Below are 24,181 nucleotides of genomic sequence, written 5' to 3'. Positions count from 1 at the left end.
ATTTTAGGAGGATTTTTACAGAAATGGTTAATGTAAAACAAATTTTATTGCTTAAAGGAGTAAGTTTTAAAAGCACTCCAAGTTATCACGAAAATCCCCTTAGGATGCCTCTTTCTTCATATGAGACAGCACTTTAATTCTCAGATGACAAATTAAGCGTGTACTTTATTTTTGATAAAATGTTTTTTCTCTTGATTTCAGCATTATTCCTTACGTCTTGGTTATGTAAAACACTATGTTGAAAAATCTGGGTTAATTTGGCTTATTCTAGCTTAGTGTTTCTCCAGTGTCATTCTCCAGCCAGCAGTATCAGCATCACCTGGGAACTTGTTAGAAATGCAAATTCTTGGGCCCCTTTCCAGACCTATTGAATTTGAAACTCTGGGAGTATAGCTCAACAGTCTTTTTTTTTTTTTTTTTTTTTGAGATGGAATCTTGCTCTGTCACCCAGGCTGGAGTGCAGTGGTGCGATCTTGGCTCATTGCAAGCTCCACCTCCTGGGTTCACACCATTCTCCTGCCTTAGCCTCCCGAGGAGCTGGGACTACAGGCGCCTGCCACCACGCCTGGCTAATTTTTTTGTATTTTTTTAGTAGAGACGGGGTTTCACCGTGTTAGCCAGGTTGGCCTTGATCTCCTGACCTTGTGATCTGCCCGTCTCAGCCTCCCAAAGTGCTGGGATTATAGGCGTGAGCAACAGTCTGTTTTTAAAAAAGCCCTTCAAGTGATTGTGATACATGCTGAAGTTTGAGAACCACTGGCCTAGCTTCTGTCTGAATTACTTCTGACAATTATTTTTGAATTTAGAAACTCTGGAGTCCATAGACATTAAATGACTGGCTCATAGACACAGTTCTGGTCCATAGTAGGACTGGGTCAAGAATATGGATCTATTTCCAGTTTTAAATAAAGTATTTAAATTATGTGACAATATCTCTACTAAATACAGGTATAAAAATTTTTTTAAATATATGAACCAATTTAATCTGTTCAAATATAAGATATGAATATATATGTCCATAGATCTGATAATACATTGTGATGGAGTAAAGTTTAGGAATGTATGAGTGGTTAATATTTGAAAATTAATTAGTGTAAGTTATATTAACAGAATAAAGAAAAATCATGATCTCTTAGTGGATATAGAAAAAGTTGCTGGTAAAATTTTTTTTTTTTTTTTGAGATGGAGTCTCACTCTCTTGCCCAGGCTGGAGTGCAGTGGCGCTGTCTCAGCTTACCGTAACCTCCGCCTCCCGGGTTCAAGCAATTCTCCTGCCTCAGCCTCCCAAGTAGCTGGGATTACAGGCGTGTGCCACCACACCCGGCTAATTTTTTGTATTTTTAGTAGAGATGAGGTTTCACCGTGTTAGCCAGGATGGGCTTGATCTCCTAACTTCGTGATCTGCCTGCCTCGGCCTCTCAAAATGCTGGGATTACAGGCGTGAGCCAACATGCCCGGCCTCTGGTAAAATTTAATACCAATTTATTATAAAAACTTGTAGCAAATTAGTAGAGGCAAAGTTCCTCAATGCAATAGAGCAGCCTTTCTCAATCTTCTTACTCTGGAGGAACCCTTGAAATAATTTTCAGGTCTCAGAGAACCCATGCAAAGAATTGCTATACCTCCGAGTTCACATTTATTAACCTAATCAGTAAGTTGTGGACATGATAAGTTAATAATAATTGTCAGTGCTCTTTTGACAGGAGAATATTTTTGTCTTTGCATTTATTTCGCCCAGCTTATTAGCCTGCTCTTTGTGTGTGTGGTTGCTCCCTACTCCCCAGGAAGGATCTCCACTCTTGTGCAAGTCAGTAGTATAGGCAGAGGAAACCTCAGTTTTTTTCTTTTTTAAAATTTTCTACTTGATTTCTTTTTTCACCTGATCAAAGTAGGCAACTTACTTGTTCTCAGTTGGGCAGAAGCTTGGGATAAGAAAGGAACCTTCACCCAGGTTCACATTTGTGTTGAAAGAGGGAGAAAGTATTGTTTAATTTTGTGTTTTAGTTCTTCCAGGTGGTTTTCGAGAATGCTTCAGAGTTGCTGGTATCCTTCCTCACTTTCAAGCCCAAACAGCATTACAAGATTTCTTTTGCCACATGATTTTTCCAGAGATTCAGTTTTGCTTTGAAATCCAATGTCTTGTCACTTGAAGTCAAAACATTTTTTTCTAAACTTGTTCAACTGGTTCATATTATTTTAAAAAGTCTGCCAAGAGGCTAGCTCCTGCAGTCACTCTTCATCTTCAAAGCACTCAGTAAAGGATGGCCTACTATTTTCTTGAAAGTACTTTGTAATTCAGCTTTCAGCTTCAGTGTTCTGTTGAGAATACCTCCTCTGCTAAGCCACTGGATTTCTGTATGTAGCAAGAGATTTAGGTGCTCAAGTATACTGGTCTATGTTTAATAAAGCAAATCATTTTTAAACATCATTCAAGACTTTTTTTAAATAGTGATGAGGTCTTGCTGTGTTGCCAGGCTGGTCTTAAACTCCTGGCCTCAAGCAATCCTTCTGTATTGGTCTCCCAAAGTGCTGGGATTATAGGTGTGCACCACTGCACCTGGCCCATTCAAGACATCTTAAATTTCATTTCCGAGGATTTTTGCTGCTAGTACCTCTCTGAAAAAAGCGATGTCCTGAGTTTTTTTGTTTTTTTTTTTTGCAAGAGAGGTAAAACCTTGCCGTGAGCCAGTCACTAATGGGGAACATCACTGTGGATGCCAACACAGTTTCTCTAAGATGAACTTCTTGTTTCCAGATATGAAGACACCACATTGAAAATGTCATGCCCTTTGTTTATGGTAGTTTTTTTGCAGCACAAAAATTTTTCTTGAAATTCAGCATTGTTTAAAAAAATTTACAAGACATATATAGTGAAATATGTTGGTTTGTCAGCCTGGATAAACAAGCTGTTTGTCAGTTTATTAAACCTCTTAGCATCATGTGACATGTCATCAATTTGTCAACTTACACTGAGAGTGGTGCCTTTTCAGTTTCTCATGCTGTGCATTTTACTCACTGTCATTTAACATGCTGGCATGATTAGGTTCCCATCAGTGGTGTGATTCTACCCACTATACCCCCTTTTTGGACAATAAATTCTGCTACTAATAACGTGCTTTATGAGCTTTTTCACTGAATGTGATTTAAAAACAAAAAGATGAAGAGCTTTACTCTGAGATTCCAGTAAGTACCTTGACTTGTCCAGTAGCTGTGATTTCTATTTCAGTGATTTTTCAGTTTTGCTGGAGTCATAAATTGTTTGCCACAGATGCTGCACAATGGAATAGGACTCTTTGGATTACTAACCTAGTGAAGTTCATTGATAAGTAGTTTTCACTGTAGTGGTAGGCTGTTCTCTCTCTCTTGCTGCACTGGTGCAGTAAAATGACCCAGAAGATTATAGTTCTTTATTACTTGCCTTATTAGAATTGTTCCTGGGCCTAGGTTTGGAATTCTCTTCTCTTGTAAATTGTATCTTCAGAAATCATCACGCTGCACTGTCAGACATGTTTATAAGACATAGATGCTAATATGTTATAAAACTAAAGGGAATAGTAACTGAGAAAGTTGCAAAAAATATGAAAACTTCACAATACATTTTACTTCTTTTTTCTTTTTTGAGACAGTCTCGCTCTGTCATCAGGATGGAGTGCAATGGCGCGATCTCGGCTCACTGCAACCTCCACCTCTCGGGTTCAAGCGATTCTCTTGCTTCAGCCTCCCAAGTAGCTGGGACTGCAGGCGTGTGCCACCACGCCTGGCTAAATTTTGTATTTTTAGTAGAGATGGGGTTTCACCATGTTGGCCAGGATGGTCTCGATCTCTTGACCTTGTGATCTGCCCACGTTGGCCTCCCAAAGTGGTGGGATTACAGGTGTGAGCCACTACTCCCAGCTACATTTTACTTTTATTGCTACATAATCCATGTTTTGCAACATTTCAGAGTGGTAAGAAGCAGTTGACTCTTGGTGTGTAAAAATTCCTTGTTTAGAATGAATGTTTTCCTTAGATTTTCTGTTATACCAGTAGAGTTTGTTTGGTCCTATAAGTCATGGCACTGTGTGAAGGAAGGTTGGAGGATGTAATTTGGGAAGGGAGCTGCTGACATTGTCAGCCTACTATGCTTTTGTTTGTGCCATATAGAGCTTACCAATTATCAGTGGCCTAACTGCCCCTATTGCATCAAAAATGGATAGTGGCAGGCTGGGCATGGTGGCTCACGCCTGTAATCCTAGCACTTCGGGAGGCTGAGGCAGGCGGGTGACTTGAGGTCAGGAGTTTGAGACCAGCCTGGCCAACATGGCGAAACCCCGTCTCTAATAAAAATACAAAAATTACCTGGGTATGATGGCGCATGCCTGTAGTCCCAGCTACTCGGGAGGCTGAGGCACAGGAATCGTCTGAACCCTGGAGGTGGAGGTTGCAGTGAGCCGAGATCGTGCCACTGTACTCCTGCCTGGGTGACAGAGTGAGACCCTGTCCCTTAAAACAAAAAACAAAAAACAACAGACAGTGCCCTCAGCAAAGTGAACATAGCCCTACTTGCACACTGCCACATGGTGCTAAAAGATTCCTTATGAAACCATTAATTTGACTGTTCGGTAGTTGCCTGTTACTGTGAGCACCAGCATCACCTGGTGTGAGAAATTTAAAAAATGTTTATTTTTTAAAATCACGATTTCTTGTGGAACCCTAGGGTTTTGTGGAATGCTGGTTGAGAAACCCAGTGGTAAGAGGGTAACTGTGAAAACCTAGATTTCACCCTGGGATGCAAGGCTGGTTCAACATACGCAAATCAATAAATGTAATCCAGCATATAAACAGAACCAAAGACAAAAACCACATGATTATCTCAGTAGATGCAGAAAAGGCCTTTGACAAAATTCAGCAATGCTTCATGCTAAAAAAAAAAAACCCTCAATAAATTAGGTTTTGATGGGACGTATCTAAAAATAATAAGAGCTATTTATGACAAACCCACAGCCAGTATCATACTGAATGGGCAAAAACTGGAAGCATTCCCTTTGAAAACTGGCACAAGACAGGGATGCCCTCTCTCACCACTCCTATTCAACATAATGTTGGAAGTTCTGGCCAGGGCAATCAGGCAGGAGAAAGAAATAAAGGGTATTCAATGAGGAAAAGAGGAAGTCAAATTGTCCCTGTTTGCAGATGACATGATTGTATATCTAGAAAACCCCATCATCTCAGCCCAAAATCTCCTTAAGCTGATAAGCAACTTCAGCAAAGTCTCAGGATACAAAATCAATGTGCAAAAATCACAAGCATTCTTATACACCAATAACAGACAAACAGCCAAATCATGAGTGAACTCCCATTCACAATTGCTTCAAAGAGAATAAAATACCTAGGAATCCAACTTACAAGGGATGTGAAGGACCTCTTCAAGGAGAACTACAAACCACTGCTCAATGAAATAAAAGAGGATACAAACAAATGGAAGAACATTCCATGCTCATGGGTAGGAAGAATCAATATCGTGAAAATGGCCATACTGCCCAAGGTAATTTATAGATTCAATGCCATCCCCATCAAGCTACCAATGACTTTCTTCACAGAATTGGAAAAAACTACTTTAAAGTTCATATGGAACCAAAAAAGAGCCCGCATTGTGAAGTCAATCCTAAGCCAAAAGAACAAAGCTGGAGGCATCACGCTACCTGACTTCAAACTATACTACAAGGCTACAGTAACCAAAACAGCATGGTACTGGTACCAAAACAGAGATATAGACCAATGGAACAGAACAGAGCCCTCAGAAATAATACCACACATCTACAACTATCTGATCTTCGACAAACCTGACAAAAACAAGCAATGGGGAAAGGATTCCCTATTCAACAAATGGTGCTGGGAAAACTGGCTAGCCATATGTAGAAAGCTGAAACTGGATCCCTTCCTTACACCGTATACAAAAATTAATTCAAGATGGATTAAAGACTTAAATGTTAGACCAAAAACCATAAAAACCCTAGAAGAAAACCTAGGCAATACTATTCAGGACATAGGCATGGGCAAGGACTTCATGTCTAAAACACCAAAAGCAATGGCAACGAAAGCCAAAATAGACAAATGGGATCTAATTAAACTAAAGGGCTTCTGCACAGCAAAAGAAACCACCATCTGAGTGAACAGGCAACCTACAGAATGGGAGAAAATTTTTCCAATCTACTCATCTGACAAAGGGCTAATATCCAGAATCTACAAAGAACTCAAACAAATTTTCAAGAAAAAAAAAAACCCCATCAAAAAGTGGGCAAAGGATACGAACAGATACATCTCAAAAGAAGACATTTATGCAGCCAACAGACACATGAAAAAATGCTCATCATCACTGGCCATCAGAGAAATGCAAATCAAAACCACAATGAGATACCATCTCACACCAGTTAGAATGATGATCATTAAAAAGTCAGGAAACAACAGGTGCTAGAGAGGATGTGGAGAAATAGGAACACTTTTACACTGTTGGTGGGACTGTAAACTAGTTCAACCATTGTAGAAGTCAGTGTGGCGATTCCTCAGGGATCTAGAACTAGAAATACCATTTGACCCAGCCATCCCATTACTGGGTATATACCGAAAGGATTATAAATCATGCTGCTGTAAAGAGACATGCACGCATATATTTATTGCAGCACTCAAATGTCTAAAAATGATAGACTGTATTAAGAAAATGTGGCACATATACACCATGGAATACTATGCAGCCATAAAAAATGATGAGTTCATGTCCTTTGTAGGGACATGGATGAAGCTGGAAACCATCATTCTCAGCAAACTATCGCAAGGACGAAAAACCAAACACTGTATGTTCTCACTCATAGGTGGGAATTGAACAGTGAGAACACTTGTGTTGCGGGAAGTCATGGACCCCAAATGGAGGGACCGACTGAAGCCATGGCAGAAGAACGTGGATTGTGAAGATTTCATGGACATTTATTAGTTCCCCAAATTAATACTTTTATAATTTCTTATGCCTTTCTTTATTCCAATCTCTAAACATAAATTGTGAAGATTTCATGGACACTTATCACTTCCCCAATCAATACCCTTGTCATTTCCTATGCCTGTCTTTACTTTAATCTCTTAATCCTGTCAGCTGAGGAGGATGTATGTCGCTTCAGGACCCTGTGATAATTGCGTTAACTGCACAAATTGTAGAGCATGTGTGTTTGAACAATATGAAATCTGGGCACTTTGAAAAAAGAACAGGGTAACAGCAATGTTCAGGGAAAAAGAGAGATAACCTTAAACTCTGACCACCGGTTAGCTGGGTAGAATAGAGCCATATTTCTTTTCTTTCAAAAGCAAATAGGAGAAATATTGCTGAATTCTTTTTCTCAGCAAGGAGCATCCCTGAGAAAGCAAATACGCGCCTGGGAGTAGGTCTGTAGATGGCCCCCCTGGCTGTGGCCATCTTCTATGGTCGAGCTGTAGGGATGAAATAAGCCCCAGTCTCCCATAGCGCTCCCAGGCTTATTAGGACGAGGAAATTCCCGCCTAAGAAATTTTGGTCAGACCGGTTGCTCTCAAAACCCTGTCTCCTGATAAGATGTTACCAATGACAGTGGTGCCCGAAACTTCATTAGCAATTTTAATTTCACCCTGGTCCTGTGGTCCTGTGATCTCGCCCTGCCTCCATTTGCCTTGTGATACTCTATTACCTTGTGAAGCACATGATCTCTGTGACCCACACCCTATTTGTACACTCCCTCCCCTTTTGAAAGTCCCTAGTAAAAACTTGCTGGTTTTGCAGCTTGTGGGGCATCACGGAACCTACCGACATGTGATGTCTCCCCTGGACGCCCAGCTTTAAAATTTCTCTCTTTTGTACTCTGTCCCTTTATTTTTCAAACTGGCCGATGCTTAGGGAAAATAGAGAAGAACCTACATGACTATTGGGGCAGGTTCCCTAATACCCTTGGACACGGGAAGGGGAACATCACACACCGGGGCCTGTTGTGGGGTGGGGGGAGGGGGGAGGGATAGCATTAGGAGATATACCTAATGTAAAGGACAAGTTAGTGGGTGCAGCACACCAACATGGCACATGTATACATATGTAACAAACCTGCAGGTTGTGCACATGTACCCTAGAACTTTAAAGTATAATAAAATATATATATATAAAAAAGAACCCCCTAGATTTAACATCATACTTAACGATGAGATAGCAAATGTGTTTTCTTTAGGTCAGGAAAAAGACAAGGATACCAAATTGTCACACCTTTTGTTCTGTATTGTACTGGAAGTTCTTCCTGGTGCAGTAAGGCACGAAGGAAGTAGTAACATAAAAATTGGAAAGGAAGAAGTAAAACCACAGATGATGTGATTAAGTATGTAGAAAAGCTAGAAGAATCTGGGAACTACTGGAATTAATAGGTATATTCAGTAAGGTTACCAAATAAAGATGAATCTACAAAAATCAATTTCTACAAATTTGCAATAAAAAAATAAGAAAGTGAAATAAAATACGAAAGGCAGCACACCAAAAGTCATCCAATAATTAGGAAGAAATTTAACAAAGATGTTTTCTTTGCTGAAAACTAAATCAAGTCTCTAGTTGTAGGGCATTATGTATGTACTCTCTGTAAGCACTCTTTCATTTTTCTTTTTAATTCCTGATCTATGAGGAAGGGATTTTCAGTTTCTCTTGATCTTTTATTGTTCATCACTCATTTTGATCCAGTAGCTTCCCCTTAGCAACTTGATAGTTGCATTTTTGGCTTCTGTGTTTACAAAGCTCAGTGAAAATGGTTAGGCTTTCATGCATTGATTATTACTTCTGTCATTGATTTTGTTCTGATTCCAATAATTCCATTTATTTTTGATTTAAAAACAATAGTCCAAGGCTAGTAATTTTTAAATTTTTCTTGAGGTATATTCTTATTTGCTTATATTTCCAGGTTAGATTGGCCTTTTGGTAATTTTGTATTTGATTGTAATGGGGAAAAAAACTTTTAATGTAAAGGAAACAAAGGAAAATAGATCAAATTTAATAATGATAATGGAGAATACGGAAAAATATTTTGAAAGGGTTGTATTGGCTCTCCTTAGACAAGTAACCTCCATTATTCCTTCTAGTTTAGGCTGTGTGCTTCCAGATCCATATATCCAAAAGTCTAGTGCACTGCTCTCCTCCGTTTTTTCTTAGCTACCTCTTTTTTTTTTTTTTTTCCAAGATGTAATATCACTCTGTTTCCCAGGCTGGAGTGCAGTAGTGCAGTCTCGGCTCATTGCAACCTCCGCCTGCTGGGCTCAAGCGATTCTCCTGCCTCAGCCTCTTCAGTAGCTGGAATTATAGGCATGTGCCACCATGCCTGGCTAATTTTTGTGTTTTTAGTGGAGTCGAGGTTTCATCATGTTGGCCAGGCTGGCCTTGAACTACTGAACTCAGGTGATTCACCCATGTCAGCCTCCCCAAGTCCTGGGATTACAGACGTGAGCCACCGTGCCCAGCTTGGCTAACTCTTATTAAAATTTTCTTAGCTTACTGTTTGTGCATGTGCTAGTGTATTACTCTATCAATACACTGTATATGTTATAAGCTTACACAAAAATAAGAAATGAAAAAGATAGAGATAAAAGGTAAAATACACTATTTTAAAATAATTTTTTTAACAGTATAAGAAGCTCTTTTTCTAGCTGAAAGCAGTATGATTGAATGAGTGCTGTGTCAAACATCTTCATTTAACCTTTTCTTACAAAGTGATGAAGGTCTCGTTTTAGGTTTAGTTTGTTTGGAACCTTGGTTTTAATTGATGTCATAGCAATAAAGACCCTTAGCAAAGATTTATAGATCTCAAAGGAATGAATGTGTGTATGTATACGTGTGTGTGTGTGTTTGTGTGTGTGTGTGTATAAGTTTCCTATTGCTGCTGTAAATTACCACAACTTTAGTGGCTTAAAACAACAGAAATTGGTTATCTTCCAGTTTTGGAAGTCAGAGGTTCAAAAGGCAGACTTGCTGGGCTAAAGTCAGAGTATAGGCAGGTTTGGTTCCTTCTGGAGACGTAAAGGGGAGCATCTCTTTACTCTGTCAGTTTCTACAGGCCACCTGCATTCCCTGACTCATAGTCCTTCCTCCATCCTCTTCTGTTGTCACATCTCTTGCTATTCACTTGAACTCTCCTGCCTTCCTCTTTCCCTTTTAAGGGACACCTGGAAATCTGCAATAATGTCTCCTATCTCAGGATCCTTGGTTTAATCATGCCAGTGAAGTCCCTTTTGTCATGCAAGGTAACATAGCCACAGGTTGATTTGGATGTGCATGTTTTTGGAGGGAGGGTATGCATTATTCACTCGGCGGCTATAAATCATTGTTAGAAAATTGTGACACTGATTTATTTTAATCCCGACAATTTGGCTAGTAAACTCCCATTTTAAAAAATATGTCAGTTTGGCCAGGCGCAGTGGCTCACACCTGTAATCCCAGCACTATGGGAGGCTGAGGTGGCCAGATCACGAGGTCAGGAGTTCGAGACCAGCCTGACCAACATGGTGAAACCCTGTCTCTACTAAAAATACAAAAATTAGTCAGGTGTTGTGGTGCACGTGTATAGTCCCAGCTACTTGGGAAGCTGAAGCAGGAGAATTGCTTGAACCTGGGAGGCGGAGATTGCGGTGAGCTGAGATCATGCCATTGCACTCCAGCGTGGGCACCAAGAGCGAAACTCCGTCTCAAAAAAAAAAAAAAAGTCAGTTTATGCAAAATATATCAAAATGGATTATAATTTTTAAATGACTGACAATTTTGATTTTAAACTCATAGAAGGGTTTTGTCTGGAAGACTTTTTAAAAATAAAGATTATAAAACAGCACTCAAAGTACTGTAAAACTATTGAAGTAGACTGGGCACGGTGGCTCATGCCTGTAATCCCAACACTTCGGGAGGCTGAGGCAGGTGGATCATGAAGTCAGGAGATTGAGACCATCCTGGACAACATGGTGAAACCTTGTCTCTACTAAAAATACAAAAATTAGCATGGTGTGGTGGCACATGCCTGTAGTCTCAGCTACTCGGAGGCTGAGGCAGGAGGATCACTTGAACCCGGGAAGTGGAGGTTGCAGTGACCCAAGATTGCACCACTGCACTCTAGCCCAGTGACAAGGCGAGACTCCATCTCAAAGAAAATAATAGTGAAGGTTAGAAAATAGTTTATCAAAATTTTAAGATATGCAGGTATGACAGTTTTTGTTCTTATACCTTTTAAACTCAGAAATCACATAATGATGGAAATATTTCCCAGTCTTTTCAAAATGCTCTTTCCATGGCATGAATTTATTTCAAAAAGCAGCTACTTTTACACATCATTAAATGCCAGCTTTACTTTGAAGGAATAGATGGCTTATTTTAATTATTTTTAAAATAATTGTTAGCAAACTATAAATAGCTGCTATAATTGTAGAATATTGAGCAGATTTGAAACATTTTGCCTTTTTGTAAGGAGAAATTTGTAATTCATTTCTTACAGCTTTGTGAAACCATTGTACAATGTCTACCTTTGAAAGGTCTTTAAAAAAAAATTCGCCACAATCCATCTTATAACAGGCCAGTCTCACTGTGTTGCAGAATCCTGAAAGTGAAGGAATGAGCGAGGCCATGCATCCTGGGCCCTTTGTCATGTGAGATTCCCAGGCCCGCCTCAGGATTCCTCCATGCATGTCACGATTGGAAATGTGGATGTCCTGACATGAAGTGAAGGAGCCACTTTACTAATAGTATTTGTCAGTCCACATATTCACTATTAGTAAAGCGTAACTCCCCCCCACCCCCCGAGACAGAGTGTTGCTCTGTCGCCCAGGCTGGAGTGCAGTAGTGCAACCTCGGGTCACTGCAACCTCTGCCTCCTCAGTTGAAGCGATTCTCCTTCCTCAGCCTCCTGAGTAGCTGGGATTACGGGCATGTGCCACCATGTTCGGCTAATTTTTTGTATTTTTAATAGAGACAGGTTTCACTATGTTGGTCAGGCTGGTCTTGAACTCCTGGCCTCAAGATCCACCTGCCTCGGCCTTCCAAAGTGCTGGGATTACAGGCATGAGCCACTGTGCCCAGCCTAAGTAAAGCATAACTTTTAAATGGAAATTAAAGACAATTTTAATAAACGTTCTAAAGAATCATCCCGAGGTACCCACTTTTGTGCCCCTGGGGTGTGTACACCCCACGTAGGAGACCACTGTGCTGTACTATAGCTGCCCGGCGTTTCCCTGTATTCTAGTTATCATGTCGTCATTCAAGGTCTGTCCAGTTTTCTCTTTCATTTCTTCTGATTGAAGATGCCTTCCTGACAGATAGTTGTTTACCTAGCTTTTTTTTTTTTTTGAGACAAGATCTGGTTCTGTCATCCAGGCTGGATGGAGTGCAGTGGCATGACCACAGCTCACTTGCAGCATCTGCCTCCTGGGCTCAAGCAGTCATTACAGCCTTCCAAGGAACTGGGACTACAGGCGTGTGCCACCATACCTGATTAATTTTTGTATATATGCAATTTTTTGGTAGAGTCAGAGTTTTGCCATGTTGTCCAGGCTGGCCTCAATCTCCTGGGTTCAAGCAACCTGTCCACTTTGACCTTCCAATTTGCTGGGATTCAGGTGTGAGCCACTATGCCCGGCCATATCTAACTTTTGTAGCTTGTATGTTTAGCTTCTCCCCTCTATTGGGAGCTCTTCTACTCTAAAGGCAGAAGTAGTTTGCATTTTATTGTATGTCTCGTTGCAGTACTCTCAGCACATAGTAGTTACCACTAAATATTTGAATTAATAAGTGAATGAATTAACAGCAAATGCTTAATGAATGGTTCTTTTGTGTGGTGTGTTAAGCTTATGTCTCTATCTGCTGTCTGTACCTTCTAGTTTGGCGAAGTGGCTATTTAGTTTTCCAGGGCCTGACTGAAGCCCAGTGAGGTTCAGTAACCTGCTCAATGTGAGGGAACTTGGAGCTTGGGTTTTTTTTTCTTTTGAAGAGTTATTTTTGTTTTGGATAAATAACATATCTCTTTGTACAAAAAGTAAAGTTGTATAATAAGGTACAATGAAGGAGTCTTGTTCTCACCTGTCATCCTACTCATTTTCTCCCCTCTTGTGCTTTCTACAGGTAACCTCTTTTATTAGTTTCTTGTGATTTTTTTCCCAGTGGTTCTTTATGCAGAAACAAAGTTCAAATGTATACTTATTTCTACCCTTCCCTATATACAAGGGTTCATAGTGCATATGTTTTTTAACATGCATACTTTTTTCTTATTTACTTAAAAAAACACTTTTTTTTTAGAGCAGTTTTAGGTTCACAGCAAAATTGATTGGAAAATATAGAATTCTCATCCATTCCCTGCCCATCCCCCCACAGCTTCCTCCACTATCAACATCCTGCACCAGAAGAGTACATTTGTGACAGTCAATGAACCTACGTTGACAAATTACCACTCAAAGTCCATAGTTTACATGAGTTCACCCTTAGTGGTGTTCTTTCTGTGGGTTTGGACAAGTGTGTAATGACCTATGTCCACCACTCTAGTATCCTACTGAGTATTTTCACTGCCCTAAAAATTCTCAGGGCTCTGCTTGTTCATCCTTCTCTCCCCTCAACCCTTGGCAGCCACTAAACTTTTTTTAATTTTTTAAATTATTTATTTATTTTTAAAACAGAGTCTTGCTCTGTTGCCAGGCTGGAATGCAATGGCTTGATCTTGGCTCACTGCAACCTCCGCCTCCCAGGTTCAAGTGATTCCCCTGCCTCAACCTCCCAAGTAGCTGAGACTACAGGCACCCGCTACCACGCCTGGCTAATTTTTTGTATTTTAGTAGAGATGGGATTTCACCATGTTGGCCAGGATGGTCTCGATCTCCTTACCTTGTGATCTGCCTGCCTCGTTTTCCCAAAGTGCTGGGATTACAGGTGTGAACCACTGCATCTGGCTTGCAGCCACTAAACTTTTTATTGTCTCCATGGTTTTTGCCTTTTCCGGAATGTCAACAGTTGGAGCCATACAGTATGTATCCTTTTCAGATTGGCTTCTTTCCCTTAGTAATACGTATTTAAGGTTTCTCCATGTTTTTTTCATAGCTTGATAGCTCATTTCGTTTTAGCACTGGATAGTATTCCATCGTCTGGATATACCACAGTTTATTTACCCACTCACCTACTGAAGGACATCTTGGTTGCTTCCAGCTTTTGGCAATTATGGATAAAGCTGTAATAAGCATCCTTAGTGGATTTTTGTATGTACATAATTTTTTGGCTCATTTGGGTAAATACCAAGGATTGTGATTGCTAGATTGAGCAAATGGTAAGAGTGTGTTTAGTGTTGTAAGAAACTGCTGAACTGTCTTCCACAGTAGCTGTACCATTTAGCATACTCACCAGTAATGAATGACAGCTCCTGTTCCTTTGCATCCTCTCTAGCTTTTGGTATCTACGTGTGTGTGTGTGTTTTCATTGGATAGGCATGATACATATGTTTTTTAACTTATTAATTTGTCTTGGACATCTTTTCAAATTAGCACATAGAGAACTTTTACATTTACTTTGTGAACATCTGTATAGTGGAATGGATGTGCTGTGGTTAATCTGTCTTCTAATATGGACGCTTGGGTTATTTCTAATATTTTCCTTTTATGAACAATGCTACAGTGACCATAAGTCACTTTTCTGTGTGGTACTGGTATTTCTGAAGGATAAGTTTCTAGAAATAGGATTGTTTGGTGAAAGTTGAGTGTCTTTTCCTATATTTAAGGTCATTTTTTGCAATCTGCGCGTTTCTGTCTTTGGGTCATTTTCTGTTAGTTTTGTGTTTTTTCGAGACAGAGTCTTGCTCTTGTCTCCCAGGCTGGAGTGCAGTGGCATGATCTCAGCTCACTGCAGCCTCCTCTTCCCAGGTTCAAGCGATTCTCCTGCCTCAGCCTCCCAAGTAGCTGGGATTACAAGCATGCACCACCATGCACAGCTGATTTTTATATTTTTAGTAGACATGGGGTTTCACCATGTTGGCCAGGCTGGTCTCGAACACCTGACCTGAAGTGATCCCACCTGCCTTAGTCCCCCAGAGTGCTGGGATTACAGCCATGAGCCACACTGTGCCTGGTCTATTTTGTTAGTTTTTTGAAGCTCTTGAAATGTTAGGAAGAATATAGCTCTTGGTGATACGAGTTGCATATATTTTTTTGTCAGTTTGTCTTTTGATTTTATAGAGCAATGAGTTTCAACCCCATTCTGATTTCATAGTCTATGGCTCTTCGTCACTATAATTATGCTACCTGGAATAATACATGTTTTTCATTCCTGAAGGTTTGTTTACATGTAACTATGATTTAATGCATCTAGCATTTTGAAACTGTCTTCTAATAACAATTTCTTCACTTGATAGACACGGCATCAGCGAGGAGATACGCATCCTCTAACCTTAGATGAAATTTTGGATGAAACACAACATTTAGATATTGGACTGAAGCAGAAACAATGGCTAATGACTGAGGTAAGAATTTAGTTGATTATCAAGAGAGATTTCCTGTAACTAGAATTTTTTTTTTTTTTTTAAGACAGAGTCTTGCTCTTTTGCACAGGCTAGAGTGCAGTGGCATGATCTCAGCTCACTGCTGACTCAGCCTCCCGAGTAGTTGGGACTACAGGCATGTGCCACGGTACCAGGCTAATTTTTGTGTTTTTGGTAGAGACGGGGTTTCACCATGTTGGCCAGGCTGGTGTTGAACTCCTGACCTCAAGTGATTGGCCCACCTCGGCCTCCCAGAGTGCTGGGGTTATAGGCATGAGCCACTGCGCCTTGCCTAGAATGTTTTAATATGGTAAATCTGATAATGCTTTTTACTTTTTCTTAAAAGAAATGGTGTAGGGTCTTTGTTTTTTGAATGTACACATTTATAAGATTGATTTGTTGGTTTTCATATAATTTTATGTTATCTGTTTCAAAATGTTAAAGGTAAGACTTTGTGTAATAGTTGTAAAGAAGTCATTGTACCAATTCGACTTAATGTTTTTACAGATTAATGCTTATTTTGTATTGCCAGATTTATAGTTTGTATGCTTGTAAATTGAATTGTTTTTGTTTTAGGAAATTTAAAGCATAAAGTACTGCAGGGATAGGAAGATAATTTGTTGCACAATTACTGCTATTATGGCTTGATGTGGAAAAAAAGTCACGAATGCTGTGTATGAACACACATCATTTGAAGAAACCCCAACGCAGTCAGTGACCATGCTAATTTGGAAATGAATAGCATTTAAAAATTCAAATGTTTACCGCTTTAAAATATGAAGTGAAAACTAAGAAGACTACTTTCTAGGACCAGAGATAGATTCTAGAAACCAAATGTAAAATTCCTAACATACAATTCATTTATTTTTTTACCAAGCAAAATACAGGTCTTGACTTTTATAATGTAACATGACCATTAATCAGTATAATTGTAGTTCATTGTATTAGTGATATACAAACAATGGTAATCCACATTTAAATTTGCTGGTTTAGCTAACCTTGAGAATTCATAGACTACCAACATTTAGTTAACAATGACTTTGATCATTTTACTATTCTATTCTCCCTTTTTTCTTCTTTCTGTGTTTCTTCTCTTTCTCCTTTCAGGGTCAGGCTGGCAGCTGCAGAAGAAAATATATAGGGTTGCTCTTTTTGAAGAGCTTTCCTTCTGATACTAGCTGTACAACAGAACTGACTAGAAACATAATTATATTCAGTAATTCCTGCATTCCTACTCAGTTTCATTCTCAAGCTGACATTATAGGTAAAGTTCTTGTATGCACTAGTCTGGTCCTTTTCAGTTCCTTCCACAGCTGCCATTGCCAGTTGATAGCAGATGGGGAAGACCATTGACTAGTAAGGGTAATGGTCCTTACTTTATAATGCCAGTATGTGATAAGCTGTACTTTGCAGATGGAGTGGGCACTACTCAGTTCACTTTGTCTATTAATATTTGTAGGTGTTTTATTGATTCCTACACATTTTGACTACTAGAAGAATATGGGTTCAGCTTTTTTCAAAGTAGTTGTGATAAAATGGTTTATTTCTCTTCAAAGAATTTATGTAAATAAAACACAGTTTCTTTTATAAAAAGTGAGCACCATGCTGATCTACTGTTCTGGAATTCTGGATGTCCAGGATTTTAGGCCTGCCAGTTTGTATTCATAAGGTACTTTTAATTTGCCACTGTATTGGCTAGTGTTGTATTTTAAAATAATTAGTAGAATTAAGAATGTGTATATGGGCTGGGCACAGTGGCTCACGCCTATAATCCCAGTACTTTGGGAGGCTGAGGTGGGTGATCACCTGAGGTCAGAAGTTCAAGACCAGCCTGGCCAATGTGGTGAAACCCCGTCTCTACTAAAAATACAAAAATTCGCTGGGTGTGGTGGTGTGCACCTGCAGTCCCAGGTGCTGAGAGGGAGGGAGGCAGGAGAGGGAGGCTGAGGCAGGAGAATCGCTTGAACCCAGGAGGCGGAGGTTGCAGTGAGCTGAGATCGCGCCACTGCACTCCAGCCTGGGCGACAGAGCAAGATTACGTTTCAAAAAAAAAAAAAAATTTATGTTCCATTTGTTAATATATTCCAATTGTATCACTGTTACAGGCTTTAGTCAACAATCCCAAAATTGAAGTAATAGATGGGAAGTATGCTTTCAAGCCCAAGTACAACGTGAGAGATAAGAAGGCCCTACTTAGGCTCTTAGATCAGCATGACCAGCGAGGATTAGGAGGAATTCTTTTAGAAGACATAGAAGAAGCACTGCCCAATTCCCAGAAAGCTGTCAAGGTAATCTCTCTTTTCTTTCTGTCTTAATATAATTTGAATGAATAATGACTTCTTGGTTTTAAAAATATCAAACATTTTACAATTGTTTTTAAAGCTTCTATTATATACACATGGGTTACAGTGAGCCACTTGAAGGTTTGAAATTTGTCTTGTGCCACCTAGCAGGAAAGGGAGCAGCCATCTCTGTGTAACTTTGACGGGTTCTTGTTGCTGTTACTATATGATTGTTCAGGCTATTTCTGGAAAATTTTCCTCAAAGGCAATAGAGTTTCTCTTGTAAGCTTTGTTTGTAAATAAGAGTGTCTTCTATAATACTAGTAGATGTTCCTTACCTGAGGAACTAGAGGCATTAAAACATGAAAGCATTGGTTAATAACCTGGCTATTTTGAAGTCCTAAAGGGGCTATCTATGAAAGTCCTACTGATACAGATGACATTTCCAGTTTAAATTTGAAACTCACTGGGGAAAGCTGCTTGTTTCCATTTGTCACAGTTGCTCATTATTAATGTTAACTTATTAAGCAGGTTCATTCATTTTGCTACCTGTAGAAGAAAACTTGCCCCTTTGTCTCTTCTTGGTAATGGAATTATACATGTCAGATCTTCTGGTATTGTACTACAAGTCCCTGAGGCTCTGTTTATTTATTTCAATTTTTTTTCTGTTCTATTAATCCATTGTCAAGTTCACTCACTTTTCTTCTTCACTTCCAACTTGTTAAGCCCAGTTGGTAAATTTTTTAATTGTATTTTTCAGTTCTAGTCTTTCTTTATAAATTTTTCTTCTGGTTTCTGTTTCTTTGCTGAATTTTGTTTTCTTTTTTTTCCATTCGTGACAAGTATCTTTTGTTACACCCTTAAGTATGATTTCTTATAGCTGCTTTAAAATTCTTCTTATTCTAACAGCCGAGTCATCTCAGAGCTGGTCTGCATTGACTGTCTCTTTTATGGGTCATATTTTCCTGTTTCTTCACATATCTAATACATTTCTGTTGGGTCTTAGACCTTGTGGATTATATTAATATGTGTAAAGACTCAGGATTCTGTTACATTCCTCCCAAGAGTGTTTCTATTTGTTTTGTTTTGTGGTTAAGTGGGCAGTTACTCCAAACCTTGTCTGCCCTACAGCAGGTAGCATATGATATGTCTCTTCTGGTCTTCTAGCCTTAGCCCATTTGCTTGGAATCTTGGAATCTTTTTCCAAGACTGGCTTATTTCACTTAGCATAATATTCTCAAGGTTCATCCATATTGTACTTGCAACAGGATTTTCTTCCTTTTTAAAGCTGAATAATATTCCATTGTGTTTTTGTTGTTGAATTGTGGGAGTTTTAAAAAATATATTCTGGATATTAATTCCTTACCAGATACATGATTTGCAAATATTTTCTCCCATTCTGTAGGTTGCCATTTTACTCTGTTGATTGTGCTCTTTAATTTGCCAGTTTCTGAGTTTGCTGCACTCTTGTCTATTTTTGATTTTCTTGCCTGTGCCTTTAGTATCATGTTTAAATCACTGCCAAATCTAATGTCATGAAGCTTTTGTCCTATGTTTTCTTCTAGGAGTTTTATAGTTTTGGGTCTTATATTTAGGTATTTATTTAGAGTTAATTTTTGTATATGGTATAAGAGTCCAACTTTATTCCTTTTCATGTGGATATCCAGTTTTCTCAGTGTCTTGATGAAGAGACCGTCCTTTGCCCATTGAATAGTCTTAGTCTTGGTACTCATGTGGAAGATCATTTGACCATATATGTGAAGGTTTATTTCTGGGCCCTCTATTCTGCCTATATGTCTTTCTTCATGCCAGCACTACAATGTTTTGATTAATGTAGCCTTTTTTTTTTTTTTTTTTTTGAGACAGAGTCACACTCTGTCACCCATGCTGGAGCGCAGTGACGCAATCTTGGGTCACTGCAACCTCTCCCTCCCAGGTTCAAGCAGTAGTCCTGCCTCAGCCTCCTGATTAGCTGGGATTACAGGCACACACCACCACACCCAACTAATTTTTTTATTTTTGGTAGAGATGTGGTTTTACCATGTTGGCCAGTCTGGTCTCGAACTCCTGACCTCAAGTGATCTGCCCACCCTCGGTTTCCCAAAGTGGTGGCATTCCAGGTGTGAGCCACTGCACCTGGCCTGATTAATGTAGCTCTGTGTAATATATTTTGAAATCAGTAAGAGTGAGATCACCAATTTTGTTCTTTTTCAAGATTGTTTTGGCTATGTATTAGTCTATTCTTGCAATGCTATAAAGGAATGCTTGAGACGGGATAATTTATAAAGAAAAGAGATTGATTTGGCTCACAGTTCTGCAGGCTCTCCAGGAAGCATGATGCTGGTGTCTACTCAGCTTATGGGGAGGTCTCAGGAAACTTATAATCATGGCAGAAGGTGAAGGGGAAACAGGCTCATCTTACATGGCCGGAGCAGGAGCAAGAGAGAGTGGGGAAGGTGCCACACACTTTTAAATGACCAGATCTCATGAGAACTCATTATCAGGAGAACAGCACCAAGAGGGAAATCCAGCTTCATACCAGTCACCGCCCACCAGGCCCCACCTCCAACATTGGGGATTACAGTTTGACATGAGATTTGATGGGGACACAGATCTAAACCATTTCAGGCTTTTTGAGGTCCCTTGAGATTTGATATAAATTTTTGGATGGATTTTTCCATTTCTGCAAAAAATGCCATTGGGATTTTGATAGAGATTACATTGAATAGGTAACTTTGGGTAGTATTGCCATCGTAACTGTATTAAGTTTTTTAATACATGAGCACAGAATTCTTTTCATTTATTCATGTCTTTAAATTTTTTTAGCAATGCCTTCAGGTTCTTTCATTTATTTTATGTATGTTCAATTTGACTGTCCCTTATCTGTAATGCTTGGGACCAGAACTGTTTCAGATTTTGGGATTTTTTTCAAATTTTGGGATATTTTCATTATACCAGTTAAACATTCCAGAGTTGAAAATCTGAAATCGAAAATGCTCCAGTGAGTCTTTCTTTCTTTCTTTTTTTTTTTTTTTGAGGCGGAGTCTCTTTCTGTTACCCTGGCTGGTGTGCAGTGGCGTGATCTCAGCTCACTGCAACCTCTGTCTCCTAGGTTTAAGAGATTCTCCTGTCTCAGCCTCCCAAGTAGCTGGGATTACAGACACCTGCCACCATGTCCAGCTAATTTTTCTATTCTTAGTAGAGATGGAGTTTCACCATGTTGACCAGGCTGGTCTCAAAACTCCTGACCTCGGCCGAGTGCAGTGGCTCACGCCTGTAATCCCAGCACTTTGGGAGGCCGAGGCGGGTGGATCACAAGGTCAGGAGATCGAGACCGTCTTGGCTAACATGGTGAAACCCTGTCTCTACTAAAAAGTACAAAAAATTAGCCGGGCGTGGTGGCGGGCACCTGTAGTCCCAGCTACTCGGGAGGCTGAGGCAGGAGAATGGCGTGAGCCACCGTGCGGAGCTTGCAGTGAGCCAAGATCGCGCCACTGCACTCCAGCCTGGTCGACAGAGTGAGACTCTGTCTCAAAACAAACAAAAAAACTCCTGACCCCAAATGATCCTCCTGCCTCGGCCTCCCAAAGTGCTGGGATTATAGGTGTGAGCCATCACACCTGGCCCCCAGTAAGTATTTCTTTGGCATGTAATGTCAGCACTCAAAAAGTTTTAGATTTTGGATTCAAGATTTTGGGATTTGGGTTGCTCATCCTGTAGTTATCACCTTTTACCACCTTGATCTAGTGGACTATTATTTTTAAGCTACTTTAAGTCATTTTATGAATAATTTATATAAGTAAGAATAATGGGATGATGAAAACAGCTTTATTAGAGATTTTAGTAAGAATTTAACACAGCAAACTTCTGTATCAAGTAATTTTTGGAAAACACATCAAAAAGAAGAATACTGTCATATATCCTTTTAGCAAAGTGAGATGATAAAGATTCTTTTCACAAAATACTGTGTGATAATCTTCTGGTGAATAACGGGATGAGAATATTGTTTCCATTTTGTATTGAGAAGCATTTTGTTCGCTTGTTGATTCTTAAGCTTGAGAATCTTCACTTGAGTTATTGTCATCTAAAGACTCCATAGCTTGAGACTTTATTCCTATGATGAATTTTTGCCAGATAGTCTAGAGTGCGGCTATTTGGCTTTTTGCATTCATATTTTGATTCATCTAATAATTGTGAAATGTCTTTGGTCAGTTTTCTTGTCTTTGCTCTCAAGGGTAGAAAATACAAAATTTTTTTGTCGGGTATACTCAAAGTTAAAAGACAACAAGAAGACTCTTCCAATCTTTTATATCTCTTGAAAAGGTGTAATGTAATCCTTTGGGCAGTGCAGTAAGAAAACTGAAGGATGCCCATGTATTTCACTATTGCATCACATTTCTAGGTGATTTAATCATTCTTCTATTTTCTTATTATTTTAGCATTTTAAAAGCACAATTGGAAATAATTGATGGGTAATGGTGAGTAAGTAGCAGAATATCTCAAGGTAGAGGAAAAGTAAGAACACCAAGATTCTATTATGTGTCTTAGATTAGTGAAAGAGTCCCATGGACCCAAATAGTAATTGCAGCAAAGATTGAATTTTCCGTTTTAAGTGAAACACGTTTTATTTTTGTTCTTTGGAAGACCTCTAAGAATACAAGTCTGGAAATATCAATTTTTAAAAAATTGAACTACTCAAGAAAGAAACTCAAAAACTAAAATTGGGGCTGAGTGCAGTGGCTCACACCTATAGTCCCTGTACTTTCTGATGCTGAGGTGGGAAGATCGCTTGAGCCCAGGAGTTCAAGACCAGCCCTGGCAACATAGTGAGACCCTTTGTCTACAAAAAATTGAAAACATTAGCTAGACGTGGTGGCAATGCACCAGTGGTCCCAGTTACTCCAGAGGCTGAGGTGGGAGGATTGCTTGAGCCTGGGAGGTTGAGGCTGCAGTGAGCTGCACTCCAGTCTGGGTGGAGTCTCTTAAAAACAAAACTAAAACTAAAATTGGGTCCAGTGGACCTATGGTGGTGGACCCTATGGTGGTATACTGAGTGTGTTAAGGAAATGAAAGTCCTTTATTGTTTACATTTTTTTTTTTTTTTGGTGAGGTAATTTGGAGTTAACTGAAAAATCTTTATTTTATCTATCTTTAAGGCTTTGGGGGACCAGATACTATTTGTAAATCGTCCCGATAAGAAGAAAATACTTTTCTTCAATGATAAGAGCTGTCAGTTTTCTGTGGATGAAGGTGAGCTTTTCTGTATTATACTTTAGTTTGCAAGTATATTACAATTTTAGGGTGATAAAATTAATATTTATAATACAATTATAATTTAAATCTTATATTGCTTTTTTAGCATTATCATCTCTTAGAACACAGCCAGTGGCCCCTGTGTCTAACATATTGTTGCTTAGAATGCAATTTGAAATATGTGATTTGAAAGATTTTAGATTAATTATACTTAAAATCGCAGTTCAGGATTTCTTAATGTTTATAGCTCAACTTAACCAAACGGGTTTATTTCTTTATCTTTAGACTTTTACAAATGTAAGTTCATATCCTGATACAAAAGCTTGATACAGGATGGGAAAAAGAATAAACTTTTATTGGTGAATAGTGTTCTCTTACCTTATGAATCTTTCAGTTATCAAATTGAATAAGGAAGGAGATGATGTTTTTCTTTCTGGAAATTGTGGAGTTGGATGCTAAGCTGTATATTGAATCTCTTACTAAGTATATGATACGTATGTTTGGACTTTAGTTTTAAATTTTTGTCAATTTGTCATTAAACAAGGGTTTAGTGATGAAAAATGTATTATTCAAGTACCAATTGCCATTTTAGCAAGTGTTGGTGGTATTTTACTGTAAATTTGTATTACTTTTGGAGTTTTATAAAATGGCAGGAAAATAATTGGACGTCAATTTAATTGATTTTGTGATTTGTGCAGTAACCTTAAGTTTTCCTTTTGTTATCTGTCTATAGATATCCAGGCTTGTGGTTCTGGTAGATAGGGCTTTAGTTTCCCTGAACTTGTTTTAGGAAATTGTATTTTTGTGAAAATCCCAATTGAGTACCTTACATGTAATTGGTTCACAATAAATGTTAATTAAATAAAAATGTGCAGAATATTCCAGTTCTTTGATGTTGTTGTTTCTAATAAGCTTTTATATAACAAAGCAAGTATGTAGTGAACTTATGCTATCCATTGTAGTGATAGGTGCCTGTTGAACAAAGACTTCAGTACTGCCTGGCGATTTTTATATTGCTTTCAGTCTTCGTTACTTGCAATGTTGCCTTTATGCTAATTTTTATATTTCTTGCTTTTGAAAACATTTAAGGCTGGGCATGGTGGCTCATGCCTCTAATCCTAGCACTTTCAGAGGCCA

General features: G+C 39.0%; 1 protein-coding gene across 8 annotated transcripts in view; it reads left to right on the top strand.

Moving 5' to 3' along the window:
* The window catches only part of GTF2E2 (general transcription factor IIE subunit 2), a 79,766-nt gene that overhangs the window by 28,229 nt on the left and 27,356 nt on the right, over positions 1-24,181 (top strand). For all 8 annotated transcript variants that reach the window (XR_010159478.1, XR_010159477.1, XR_010159474.1 and 5 more), the window contains exons 4-6: positions 15,384-15,491; positions 17,615-17,797; positions 22,948-23,041. Coding sequence is in view for 2 of the 8 variants with exons in the window: in XM_001168104.4 (XP_001168104.1) it covers positions 15,384-15,491; positions 17,615-17,797; positions 22,948-23,041 (385 nt within the window). In the remaining 6 variants the exon portion in view is untranslated. The remainder of the gene's footprint in view (positions 1-15,383; positions 15,492-17,614; positions 17,798-22,947; positions 23,042-24,181) is intronic.

Source organism: Pan troglodytes, chromosome 7 (assembly GCF_028858775.2).
Source record: "Pan troglodytes isolate AG18354 chromosome 7, NHGRI_mPanTro3-v2.0_pri, whole genome shotgun sequence".
Lineage (NCBI taxonomy): Eukaryota > Metazoa > Chordata > Mammalia > Primates > Hominidae > Pan > Pan troglodytes.
The sequence above is the reverse complement of the archived record's forward strand: the minus strand, read 5'-3'. Positions and strand labels throughout refer to the sequence as shown.